The 13,527-nt window shown below is 43.7% G+C and overlaps 1 protein-coding gene across 3 annotated transcripts in view; it reads left to right on the top strand.

The window, feature by feature from the left end:
- Positions 1 to 13,527, top strand: part of LOC118084151 (vascular endothelial growth factor receptor kdr-like) — a 200,096-nt gene that overhangs the window by 144,999 nt on the left and 41,570 nt on the right. For 2 of the 3 annotated variants that reach the window (XM_035113499.2, XM_060270643.1), the window contains exons 18-23: positions 1,722 to 1,826; positions 5,578 to 5,694; positions 7,731 to 7,819; positions 10,707 to 10,872; positions 11,674 to 11,771; positions 12,616 to 12,738. In XM_035113499.2, the coding sequence (XP_034969390.1) occupies positions 1,722 to 1,826; positions 5,578 to 5,694; positions 7,731 to 7,819; positions 10,707 to 10,872; positions 11,674 to 11,771; positions 12,616 to 12,738 (698 nt within the window). The remainder of the gene's footprint in view (positions 1 to 1,721; positions 1,827 to 5,577; positions 5,695 to 7,730; positions 7,820 to 10,706; positions 10,873 to 11,673; positions 11,772 to 12,615; positions 12,739 to 13,527) is intronic. The other variant, XM_035113500.2, reaches the window with a different exon arrangement.

The following is a 13,527-nucleotide window of genomic DNA, read 5'->3' as shown; positions in this document are numbered from 1 at the left end:
GGTTAGATATGATATTCTTGTATGGTGGTTTTCAAATTTTCACCCTTCAAGTACCATAACTGCTTTCCATATTGATTTTTCAGCTATGGGACCCCAACATGGTATAAAAGGATTTGACCGTGCACATCAATAAGCAGGAATAGCCAATGCAGTGTCTTCCAGATATTGCTAGACTACAATTCACATAATCCCTGACATGCTGGCTGGGCTGTTGGGAATTGCAGTCCAACAACATATTGAGGACACCATGTTGACTAACCTTGGTCTACAGTGTGCTCTGAGTTCCATGCAAAGCATAGTCCAAATCTGTCAAGCCTTTTCATTGCTCTGAAGTAATTGAAAATACACCCAAGAATGCACCCTTCTGCAGCTAATGAATCTTGAAAGAGGGTTGGTAGAGACAGGCAAGCTGTCTTTCAAGGAAACCTGTCCACATTACTAGAATTTGCACTGAGGAATCTTGAATAACAGATTCTGTTTTAGAAGCCACTGTTCCTGGTAGGCACGTTGACCAACTTGATGGCTCCCAGTTTAGTCCATCATATTTGCAGGAACTGATGGGTTCATTTAAGCAGGGGATGTGCAGGCCACCATAGAGATATGCTTCAAAACTCAGCTCTACAGAACAAATGTCATTGCCTCTATCAAACAAGTGCCCTCAGCTGAGGCATAGCAGAGAATTCTTTTTCTTACAGGCTTTTTCACGAGAGCAATAATTTATGTTGCACTGAATGTAGAGCAAAACAGACCTCACAATTTATCCCAGTTTAACAATCTGCACTGTAGAAAAATTCACAATTAACAAAGCACATTTTTTGCAAGGTCGTCTGAATGCAACCTGAACTCTGGAATAAATGCACTCTTGAGAGCTAACTCTTACCCTGTCTATTATCTCTGCAATGTACGTTCCCTCTGATGATTTTTTTTAATAGGAAAAAAAATCTTACATTGCATATGTCCAGTGCTTTTTTTCGGGGGGGGGACGCAGAGGGACGCATACCCCTAAACATTTTTGTGAATCTAAGTTTGGAGTCATTGAGGGGTAGTATTTCAATATGAGTAGGAAAACAAGAGTACCCCTAAACATTTTTTAAGAAAAAAAGCACTGCATATGTCCATAAACTTTGTTTAGTTTATGCACATGTTCTGGAGTGATATGGGCCTTTGATGGATTTCTGGTGGCTTCTGCATGTGGCCAAGACTCCAATGTTTTGCTCTTCTTGCACAGCAAGCAGTGCATGTTTCTCTTGTATCCAGGGCTGTGTGTATGCATGTCAATTCTGTGCAGTTGCAAAGGCACAGATTGTGGTCTTGAGAGTAGAATTCAGTTTCCTTAAACTCTTCGTTTTTGTTTAAAGATTATAACGCAAGTTTCCCCTTTACTGTATAGTTACAAAGATTCTATCTGAAATGGTAATCCTGGGGATGAGGGTTTGTACCCTGCATAGATCCTAGTTCTACCCCAAGATTAGCAGAAGAAGGAAAAGCAAAATGAACTGTGCTGAATAAGTGGGATTATGCAAAGCTGTTCAGTTTTGCATAATTTATTCAGTTCGATGAATGCAGTATTTCTTGGCACAGAATTCAGGTTACCGTGATATAGTTTTGTTCTGAGTGTGGGTTTTTTTCCCCCTTTGCACATACTACACACAGCCTTGCTTCTGTCGGATGCAAACTATTGACAATTCTGCCTGGCTCACTCTTTCCTCTTGCTTCTCTAGGTAAAACTCTGGGTCATGGTGCTTTTGGGAAAGTGGTGGAGGCATCTGCTTTTGGCATAGATAAATCTTCAACCTGCAAAACTGTTGCTGTTAAAATGCTTAAAGGTACACTTCTCTTAGAATCTTAGAAGGCTTCTCCCAAAGCATATGGCCAACCAGTTCTCCATTGCTGGCTGATTTTCCACATGATGGGACCACGGCTGAAAATGGTAGCCCTGTGTTGTTCTTCACTCCTTCTCCACATGACCAGAAACATGGTGCCACTGCTGGAAACAGCAGCTTAGCACTGACTTCCTCCCTCCCTCTCCCTTACCATTGTGCTGACATCATTGCATTGTGTGTCTTCACATCCTCGTCTGTGAATTATGTGGAATAGAGGATGGGAAAATGCAGTGTGGCAATGGGGACCAGGTCTGGGGTCAGCACTCCTGGGCAACTGCTGGAACCCCAGCACCACAGCTGGGGCCGCTGGGGCTGAAGCCTGGAATGTGGAAAGGTCTGCATGCTGTATCTTAAATTTCCCATAAATCCCCTGAAATAGAATTGCACTGTAAGAACTAAAATGGCAACTTCCAGCAGGGCGGAGTGACACTATGTTGAGACAAGGTGGAAACTGCCCTTGCCACCAGAGAAGCCCAAGGCTGGGGTCCCACCAACATGAGAGGGCCCAACAGAGGTCGCTTTGCTGAGAGTCGCCTCAAATATGGAGCAGGCCCCTATTAGAGATCCCAGGATCTTTCCTTGAACATTCAGCGGGATTTTAGAGGAAACATCTGCAGTCCTCCAACTTGTGTAGTGTCAACTAATTGTAGGGGCAATTGTATCCACCTGGCAACCTACCCATTTGGTCAGTGAGATGCAAACTTGTGCCTGCCTTCTAGTGTTTTGGACAGCAAGTGCAAAGGGCCCTAGAAAACTGACCAGCACCATCGATCCTTATTTGGTAATATGTAAATAAATATTTAACATAACGAAATGACTTTAAATATATTAAATTTGATATATTTTGGTCCTGGCTGTCCTTAACGGATTGTACAGTTAGGCCAATCCTCACCTCAATATCTCTGGGCTGTATCCAAACCTTGCTTGTTTTTATGTTGCGCAAAAGAGGAATCCAAATGCAAGAGCAGCACTAGAAGAAGCTCGTTTTTCAGAGATGTGCAACAAAGTTATCAGCAACCTGCTTGTGCATTGTTTTGTGTGACATATGCACCAGCAAAATTATTACTGCTGAGTGACTTTAACTTAGTGCTACATTGCAGGCCCATGCAGAGCTTGTCTGAGGGCTGGGGCTGGGGGTCTTGTTAAAATAAAATAAAACAGAAAAGCAGCCGGTCCCTAGTGGGGCCCCCAGCCAGTTTAGCCCTCTGAGGCCCAGGGCAAATGTAACCAGCTGTCCCCTGCCTGCACAGATTGGATACAACCCTCTGACTCCAGAGCTGTTTTATGAAGAAAAGGGGGAAGACGTCAGATGTAAGAAGAGCTGTAGTTCATTGGCAGAGCATCAGATTTGCATGTAAAAGGTCCCAGGCAGAAGCATAGCATGGGAGGGGCCCTGGGCGCACAATCTGGGAGGGGCGCGAACCAGGCGCCCTCCCAAGATCCCCCTTAAATCCCTGCCAGCGGCAGGGGCTAGAGAGCATATAGGGTGGAGATCACCCTCTCTGCATGATGGGCCCAGCTGCAGCTCCCCCTTCCTGAGCCAGAAGCAGAGAGCGGCTGTGGTGCCGGCATACCCAGCCACAACTCCTCCTTCCCCAGGTCAGGAAGGAGAGCAGCTACAAAGCACCCAGCCGAGGCTCTGCCTTCCCTGGGTCAAGACTGACCTGAGGGCAGAGAGCAGCTCCCTCCACGCCCCACTCCCTTTGGGGGTGTGCCCCGTACGCACAACCCAGGCATTATTTACCTACACTCCCAGGTCCCAGGTTCAATCCCTGGCATCTCCAGGAAGGGCTGCAAAGAGCTTCCTGGTCTGAAACCTGAAACAGTCACTGCTAGTCAGTGTTGACAATACTGAGCAAGTTGGACAGCACAGCCCCACCACCTTTGTTGTAAGCTTTCCTACCTCTGGTTTGAAAGTCGGTGGCTACAGACAATGTGGACTTACTGCATGGGAACAATTTGTCAGCTGCACAGTGGCTGTCTACACAGAGGGAATAACATGTGGACTCTATACTCAGCCATCAATGCAGCCTTGAATTCCTAGCATAAATGCAGTGACAATCTCCATTAGAAAGTAGGTTGTGGGGGGAGGATATCATAGAACATAATGGAATTTGATTGTCTGAAATGGGATATAAACCTTTGATCCCAGCCCTTGGGGATGGAGAGAAGTTCAAGGGCCTGAAAAGTGAGAGGTGCCAAGAGAGCAAATTAAGGGCAATAGACTTGCCATGTTTAAAACAATGGAATGTGTTTCTTATCCAAAGCTTGGGCCATATGGTACCTCCTAATGATGTTTACATGTCAAAAACTTGATGAACAGACAAATCATCTGTCAGCTTATACATTGGAAAAATATTTTAGTTGCACTTTTAAATATTTTTGGAACTGTGCATTTGCCTAATTATGCAAATGATTGATTATTTCGTTCCCTATCCACTATTTCTGGTGTTAGTTCAGTGCCTCTTTTGCTTTAGAATCTCCCCCTACACCTTGGTATAGCTTTCCCCAATCTGTGGGTGTCTAGGTGTTCCTGGACTACAACTCCCATCATCCCTGACCATTCGCCATGCTGGCTGGGACTGATGGTAGTTGTAGTCCAAAATGACTGGGGGGGAGGGGCACCAAGTTGTGGAATGCTGCTGTAGCTCAACCATCACAATCTTCTGCCTCCTCTCCTGGGTACCCAATCCCTTTAAATGTTGAACTTCCTCACAAGGCTATCTGGATGGGCACCTTTGCACTGTGCTGCACATCATTTTCAGGTCTTCTTCAAGGATTAGTTCTGACAACAAACTGCTTTTGAGAAGCATAGGTGGGAAAATGTCATATTGCAATTCACCATCCATGTGGATTGTGCAGGAAACATCTCTGGGAAAGGTGCTGGATTCTTGACAGACTGGGTCTACAAAGCTTTCCTAAAAGTCCACTTGGGTCTTCTGCAAGGTGCTGAGTGGTTTTGTGATGATACTTTGTGCTGCCATGTTATTAGCATACACTATATTAGAAAAACCTTCCCTAACTGGTGTCCTCCAGATTTCCTACCTGGTGCCCGCTAGGCCCTGCCCTAGTCTTGTGGCTGTAATTTGTTTTACACTGTTAGTTAATATTGTGATTTAAATGACTGAAAACTGCCCTGGGACCTTATAGTGAATGGTGAGTAATAAACTGAAATAACAACAAGAAGTAGAAGAATAGCTCTACTTATTGGACTGCCCCTCCCAGGAGCATTTGTGCTACAGCCCAAAACATCTGAAGGGCACCCAACTGGGGAAGATGTTCTTAGAACTTCAAAAGCCACCCTTCTCTGTGTAACTGGCAGCACAGAGACATTTCATCAGCTGTAGCTCTTTCAACCTCTAGCAGGAAATGTGGAGAGGGAAAGTTCCTGCAGGGCAGTTAACCCCCCCCCCCAGCAACACCCCAATTCCAAAGATAAAAGAGAAGTAACTCAGAGGACTTGGTGTTGTAAGAGCCAAGGCAGGACGTTTGGGTGGAAATCATTCCTAATCTATGAGAACAAATAACACACACACACACACACACACAGAGCAACCTGGGAGGGCTTTGTTCATTTCCTTTCCACTATGGTGGTTGGTGGTGTTTTGCTTCCGTTTTGAGTATAAACAGGATTTTCCACCCACGTTGACAATATCCTGTTGTGTCAAGATGGCTCTGTCCTGTTTATCTCAAGCAGAGTGCTCAACGACCAACGAGCGCAAGGCTTTGATGTCTGAACTGAAGATCCTCATTCATATTGGACACCACCTGAATGTCGTCAACCTGTTGGGTGCCTGCACTAAGCCAGGAGGTGAGCCACTACAATTTGTTTCTTTTACTCAGATTTGTTTCTGTAAGGGAAAAACAACTCACATCACAAGTGATCTGATCTATGACATGGCCAAAAAGCAAACTTCTCCATAGATGCAAATTCTAAATATTACCCAGAATGATGTGGCAGAATTCTGAAGTGTGTTGCTTTATAGTGCAGAGCAGGTCATGCTTTTGAGCTATCTTCTCACATATATGGCACCCTGCATATAATAAGTGAGCAAATCAGGGAGGCAGTTATGTTAAATATATCTATCTGAGGTGCTTGTTTTCCATCAATAGGAAAAATGGGGGGGTTGGGGAGGGAGGGAGTTCAAAAGTGCAGTCCACATTCTGATGTGGTACAGCCAACAATTCTACCACCTCATTCTGCACAATGTGTGTAGTACCTCTTGGGACTATTATACCTCCCCCATTAACCCTACACCCTGATCCACCAGACCTGACCAACAGATCCCAATTCTGCTAAAAAGCACCAGGCCCCACCTCTGACCCACCATGACTTACCCCTAGTCCACCCACTGACCAATTTCTGCCAACACTCACTGAGGAAGTTGGAAACTTTACAGTAACTTTGTGGGCAGGGCAAACGTGTGTGGGGGGGGTGTGTTTACACATGAATGGAAGGGAACCTATTGTGAGGGGCCCAAAGTTCACAGACTTTCTTGAAGCTTTGAGAGTACCACTGGATTTGCTCACACCCCTCCCACAGAATAGTTTACTGGGTCATGTCATGAGACTCCTCTTGGTGTCCCTTTTACAAGCTAGCTGTAGCGAACACAAGCATTCAGCTTTCTGAGTATTCAAATATGTAATTGTAGCTCTTATGAGTTGGAGAAGGCTTCTAGACATTGAAAGGCTGATTGCTTGAGATGGCTGTTAATGGCTCGTTCCATGTGGTCTAACCCCATTTATTCGTATTTTCTAGCATTTCTGAGGTATTTTTCTTGCTATTACTTTTATGCATCAGCCACAGAGTACAAGCTGATGGCTTCAAAATGATGCTGTCTGATTCTCACTATAATACAAAGGGAATTGCTTAAAACATTGTCCCGCATCTTGGAACACCAACAGCAATTATAGCAAACTAAACAATACTTAGTTGGCTCCCCAAATACAGAAGAGACAAGCTGGCAGATAGGTGTGATTCAAGAGCAATTGCTTTTGACATGCTTCCATTCCTGGAGTTTCACATCCAGATGTACAACAACAGAATGCATGGAGGTCAATCTAGATGACAGAATGCAAACAAAATTCAATTGTGACTGCATAAAGAGAGTCAGAGAGATGGAAAGGCACGTAATTGCAGGGACAATCTGTGTTTTTATTGGGGGTTTATAGGGATGGGTGACTATGTTCATTTTGTGTTCACTCAGTTTCCAGCCATCAGTTCATCCCATTTCCACACCAGTTTGCTAACACAAAAATGGCTCAACCTCCAAAAGATCAGAAAAAGAAAAGCATCAGAAATATAAGCTTGTACAAATAATGAGAATGATAATAAGCAATAATGATTATGATGCTAATACAGTAATGATGATTATGCCTCTGCACTATGCTCCCTCCCCCCATGCTCAAGAACTTAGGAGCAATCCCTGGACCCTTCTGGGGGCAGGCAGAAGGAAAAATATAATGAAACTGGGCTCTGCCCCCCCCCCAAAAAAATACCAACAAGAAGTTGGGAACAGTTCCTGGTGTGAGGCAGGCAGCATGAACAAGAAGGGTTTGCCATATCCCCCAGCATCTTACCTCTTCTCCCCATTTTCTTTCTACATGGCCTGAAGATGTTTGGGCATTTTTTTGATCTGGGCCTTGGTCTGAAAAAGATCCCCTACCTCGACTTAGAGCCTGGTAACTTCATTACACTAGATCACCATTTGCCTCTGAATCTGTAGTTCTTTTATCTGCATCTCATTTTCTATCAAGTATCCTACAGGGATGTCCTCTTAAACGTGACGATTCCTACATCCTCTATATGTTGTCATGTTAGAAACTTTTCTTTGGTCATTTTTGCAGGTCCTTTGATGGTCATTGTAGAATACTGCAAGTATGGAAACCTGTCTAATTACCTACGAGGAAAACGAGGAGACTTCATCGCATGCAAGGTAAGATGAATATCTGACCTCTAAGGCATATGAAATTGGTTGTCCTTTAAAAGGCCATTTGTTTGTTTCCTACCAAAGGCCCAGATAAATTCTGTTTTGCCCTCTTCCTGACACCAAGTGAAAGAAGGAAAACTGTGGAGAAACAGGCCCTAGGAATGGTTAGGTGGAGACAGGCATGGCATTCCAAAGCTGCAGTCCTCCGCATGATTTCCTGGAGTAAGAACCATTGAATTAAATGGTACTTTCTCCCAAGTATCTGTGCATAGGATTACACTGTCCAAGCAGCAGATGCAGCCTGATTGCAGCTCTGCTTAAATTTTTATCTCCTGGGAAATTCTGAAAAAAATGAGGGGAAGGCTGGTTGTGTCTTTTCAGAATGTAAAGGCCACTCACTGGTAGAGTATGTGATCTGAATGCAGGAGGACCCAGATTAAATCCCTGGCTTCTCCAGATAGACGTTGAAAGGACCCCTTTCTGAAACCCTAGAGAGCTGCATAGATAGTACTGAGCTAAATAGACCAATGGTCTGATTCACTATAAGGTAGTTTTTAAAGATGACTCTGCAGGTTTTCTGGGTGGTTCAACTTGAATGCCTTCGATGCACACCTACAGAGTAGTATCCATTTCTTCTGCAGAGCAAGTGTGCCTTAAATGTTTTGAATGTTTTTTTGGGGGGGGGGTGTAAGGTGAACTTTCAATGTGTACATAATACAATGTACAGGTGCCACTTAATGAAACAAAACAGGTATACAGCCCATCTCAGACACAGTTAAACTGAAGGGATGTATGTTTGTCCCATGAGTAGCAGAGCTCATCCTGAGTGTAGAACCACTGTGACTGCTTATAAAATTCTGAGCCTGTCTTTAATATTTGTTTCCCTGCCAGCATCTAAGATGGCATCAGATATGTATATTATTTTGGGTGTGTTGTTCAAATTCCATCACAGTAATTTCTACTAGGGGGTGCATGAGATTTGCACCCCACTTTCTAAACTCAGGTCCAAGTTTTCCAGGTCTGCTTCTGAGCAGGGTTTTTATTTCTTGGTACCGGCATTTTCACCAGGAAAACCTGTGTTTTACTGCTGAATCAGAGTACAGTGGTACCTCGGGTTACAAGAACGGACCTCCGGAACAAATTAAGTTCATAAACAGAGGTACCACTGTAAATAGCAATCCTCAGAAAACCAGATTTCTGTTTGCTCCTGTTCAGCAGTAAAACATGGGTTTTCACGGAGAAAGCACCAGGACAAAAAGAAACACACTTAGACACAGACATGGAAAACCCAGACCTGTGACTAGAATGTGCAGAACAAAGGGAAGTGTTGAGCCACATATCTCCATGCTTTTCCCCTCCTCCATGGGATGGCATATTTATGAAAAAGAACCGCACACTAAATAACCACTCACTTTTTAAAATGGTTCTAAACACACAGAAACTCCCATTTCTGAAGAGCAGAAAGAAGGGATGGGGCACCTATGGTCTTCCAGGTGTTGTTGGACTCCAGCTCCCATCAGACTCAGCCAGCATGGTCAGGGATCGATGGCTGCTAGTGTCCAGCAGCATTTGTATAACTACAGGTTCCCCATGGCTGCTCTAGGAAATCAAGTCCAGTGTGCTGGGAAGATAACAGTGGGTTACGGGGTTCTTTATAATTTTTAGTTTCGGGGAGGGGGTGACATGTTTATGATTAGCTTGAAGTGATCTCACATTTGTGCATAGAAAGCACTGATGATATTCTTTCCATAAGCATTACCACACATTGACAGAAATCTCTGGCTGTCTATTAGACACCAGACCAATTCTGAAGTCTTGTTACTTACATATAAAACCATAAACAACTCTGGACTAGGCTACCTGAAAGACCAGCTTTCCCTTTGTTGCCCAGTAAGGGCATAAAGATCAGTAAATGGAACCCTGTTTGTTGTTTTGTGGTTAGATGATTATTGGTAAGGTGGAAGCAGGCTTTTTCACTGGAGATTTGGAGGGTAGTTTTCTTTTCTTTTTAGGGTCTCACTGTACCATTAGACAGAGAGCACCAACTCGCTGAAGAATTTGAGTGTCATGAAAGGGGATGAGATCACTAGCTGATTTATTATTGTTGCTTAGTTATGATTATTTTCCAGGGGGAATGAACATAACAAGCCTTGAATCACTTTGACTGTGGGATGGGTTGCTATTTACTGTTCCACCTCAACAGGGCTGGTGTCAAAGCCCAACTTGAGGCCCTACACCCAGCAGAGGGCCACTGGCAAGGGTCCCCTGGACTGGCTTCAGTGAGGATCTAGACTCATGGAGGGAATGGTCCCATGAATGGTGTCTTTCTCAAGCCACCACCCCCACCCCCATGAAACCGCCTCAGGCATAAGAACCAATGAAAAGCTTGCTGGATCAGATCAGTGACTCATCTGGTCCAGCAACCTGTTCTCACAGTGGCCAACCAGATAGTTATGGGAAACCTGCAAACAGGACCCAAGCGCAATGTCCCAGTGGGAAGCCGGCAAGCAAGATTTGAGCACAAGAGTGCTCTCCTATCTTGTAGTATCCAGCAGCTGGTGTTCAGAAGCATTACTGCCTCCCAACTGTAGAGGAAGAGCATAGCCATAGTGGTTGGTAGTCATCAGGAGTATTAACTTCTTGCATGCATTTGTCCAAACCTCTTTTAAAGCCACCTATTGCTATCCCTGACTCCTGTGGAAGCCAGCTGCATAGTTTAACTATGAGGTGCAAAATGGCAGGAACGTGTATTGATTCAGCTATACATTAGGGTGTGATGACTGCTGGGAATGGAGAGAGAGAGAGAGAGAGAGAGAGAGAGAGAGAGAGAGAGAGAGAGAGAGAGAGAGAGAGAAAGAAGTAAAGAGCTTCTTTGGGTCTTTCTTTCCTCCAGCCTCAGGAAAATCCAGACCCTGCAGAGAAAGAACTGGAAGCATACATCAGCGATTTAACAGAGCTGATCAAGAGGCGCCTGGAGAGCGTGGCAAGCACAGGAAGCTCTGCAAGCTCAGGATTCATTGAAGACAAGAGTTACACAGACTCAGAAGAAGAGGAGGAAGGTAAATATATTCCATATTTATCTGATTGTTTCTTGCATTTATAACCCAAGGAGCTCAGGTTTGGTAACCACCCTCTGCCCTCAATATTCTAGTATTATAGAGAACAGTTCTCCCTATCTACTCTCTCTGTCATATTCATTCATTTGTATACCTGTACTATAACCCCTTTAGTTGTATTTTTAAAATAAACCAAAAAGTGCCAAATGTTCCCCCTTGAAGAACCGCTTTCCCATTTAAATTGGCAGTCCCAGGAAGCTACTTTGATACTTTTCCTTTAAAAAGGAACTACTGTGCCAATCACGGCTGCTCTACCACCAAATGTCAAGATTGAAGCTTTCTGTTGCGGTTGCTTCTAGAGCTCCTTCATGTGTCTTGGGATGTGTTTGGAGCTATAGCTTCTGTAGTAGAGACTTAAGTCTTCAATGGTACCCTGGACAGCTCCTTAACAGCAAAACTCAGCTGTTGCTTCAGCACTTGCTATTCTCAGACTGAACTTTAATAGGAGTTTTGCCACTACAGTATTGCAGTTGTGATATTCACACCTGATAATGGGAGCCCTTAGAGGGACTCAGCCTGTTTTAGCAATCATTGATTCTAGCAGAGCAGGGGAGAACCTGATTGCACTAGTACTCCCAAGCAGGAGTCCTTGGGCTGGAGGGGCATTGCCACAGTGGGCTCCTCTTGTGGGAGTGCTTCTGGCTAGGGCTAATCCTGAGAGCAATTCCCTCTACTGCTCTGAATCCATGGCTTGACCCTGTGATGTCTTATGCATTACTCAGATTGCTCCTTGGTCTCTCTTAGATATTGAAGATCTCTACAAGCGCCCCCTGACCTTGGAGGACTTGATTTGCTACAGCTTCCAGGTCGCCAAAGGCATGGAGTTCTTGGCCTCCAGGAAAGTAAGTCCTGCTTAAAACCCCTATGCTGTTGAAGACATTGAGTGAGAAGTGGGTCAGTTTCTCCTATAGGATCTTTATTAAGAACTGTGGATCAGTTGATAAGCACACCCCAGTCTTATAAGTCCTCACTAATGCAAGAATCACTTTCACATGCATACAGAAATGTAATCAAAGTTGTAGGATTTTCCTTGCTGAATCAGAACAAGATCCAACTAATCCAACTAAGGTCCATCTCGCCCCACATTCTCCATTTAACAGAGGCAAAGCAGCTGGATGTGTAATTATTAATAGAAGGCAGTATTATTGCACAAGGTATGAAATCAGGTGTAAATAATCAGGTTGACAGTGTCCTTTCTATGTATGGTAGAAAAAGTTGAACAGTTGAGTTATGGCAGATCGGTTTATCTGAAAAATATGGGTTTGAATAAAAGAATTTATGTTATTTTGATATAACTATATGTTAAGATTCAAGGTAGAAGTTGAGCATATAGTAACGTATAAGATGTAAAGAAAGTGTAAATATCTGAGGAATGTGTGTCTTAGGAGTAATGTTGTATATTGGTATATTTTTGCAATACTGTTTCTGAATAAAAATATAAAAGGAAAGCACATCTGATCTTGAGGGATCCAATAATATTTTTGGTTCTGATTCCATTCTCCAGTGACTTGCTTCATTATTTGCGAACTTTTTTATTTATTTATTTTTTTAAAAAAATATTTATTTATTTTAAAAAAAATTCAATAAGTTGTTGAAGCTCAGCTCTTGCAATGAGGGTATAAAATAATAAATAAAATAAAATAAAATTTAAAAATATTTTCTTATTTCATTTGCCCTTTCCTCCAGTGCATTCACAGGGATCTGGCAGCCAGGAACATTCTGCTGTCTGAAAACAATGTGGTGAAGATCTGTGACTTTGGATTGGCCAGAGATATTTACAAAGATCCTGACTATGTGCGGAAAGGCGACGTAAGTCTTGTACGCATGCAGAATCATGTGTGGTACACCCTTCTAAGCAGACTGAAACAAATAAGTCAATGGGATAGGATATGGGTATATGCAGGTTGATAAATCATAGAATCCTAGAACTGTAGAGTTGAAAGGGACTCCAAGGGTCCCCTAGTTCAGCTCCCACAGCTAAAGAATCCCTGATAGATGGCCACCCAACCTCTGCTTAAAAACCTCCATAAAAGGAGACTCCACCACCTTCCAAAGAAGTCCCTTCCACTGTCAAGCAGCTCTGTCAGAAAGTTCTTCCTAATGTTTAGTCAGAATCTCCCTCCTTGTAACAGGAATCCAATGGTTCAGGTCCTACCCTCTGGAGCAGCAGAAAACAAGTTTGTTCTATCTTCCATGTTACAGCCATTCAGATATTTGAAGGTGGCTGTCCTATCACCTCTCAATCTTCTCTTCTCCAACCTAAACATACCCAAGTCCCTCAACTGTTCCTCATAAGGTTTCCATACCCTTATAATTTTGGTCGCCCTCCTCTGCACTTTCCAGCTCATCAACATTCTTAAAGCAGAACTAGACACAGCACTCCTGGTGGAGTCTGACCAATGCAGAATAGAGTGGCACTATTGCTTCCCAGCATCTGAAGCAGTGGTGGATCTTGGGGTCTCAAATTTCACCACAATGCCAAAATCCCCCATCTCTTGCCTTCCATTCTATATCATAGTTGCAGCACCCCCTGTGGCACCCTTGAGGCTCCACGCCCAGTACGACCAAACTCTTCTTGCTCCCCTAAATCTGCCTCTG

Source organism: Zootoca vivipara, chromosome Z (genome assembly GCF_963506605.1).
Source record: "Zootoca vivipara chromosome Z, rZooViv1.1, whole genome shotgun sequence".
In the NCBI taxonomy this organism is placed as follows: domain Eukaryota; kingdom Metazoa; phylum Chordata; class Lepidosauria; order Squamata; family Lacertidae; genus Zootoca; species Zootoca vivipara.
The sequence above is the reverse complement of the archived record's forward strand: the minus strand, read 5'-3'. Positions and strand labels throughout refer to the sequence as shown.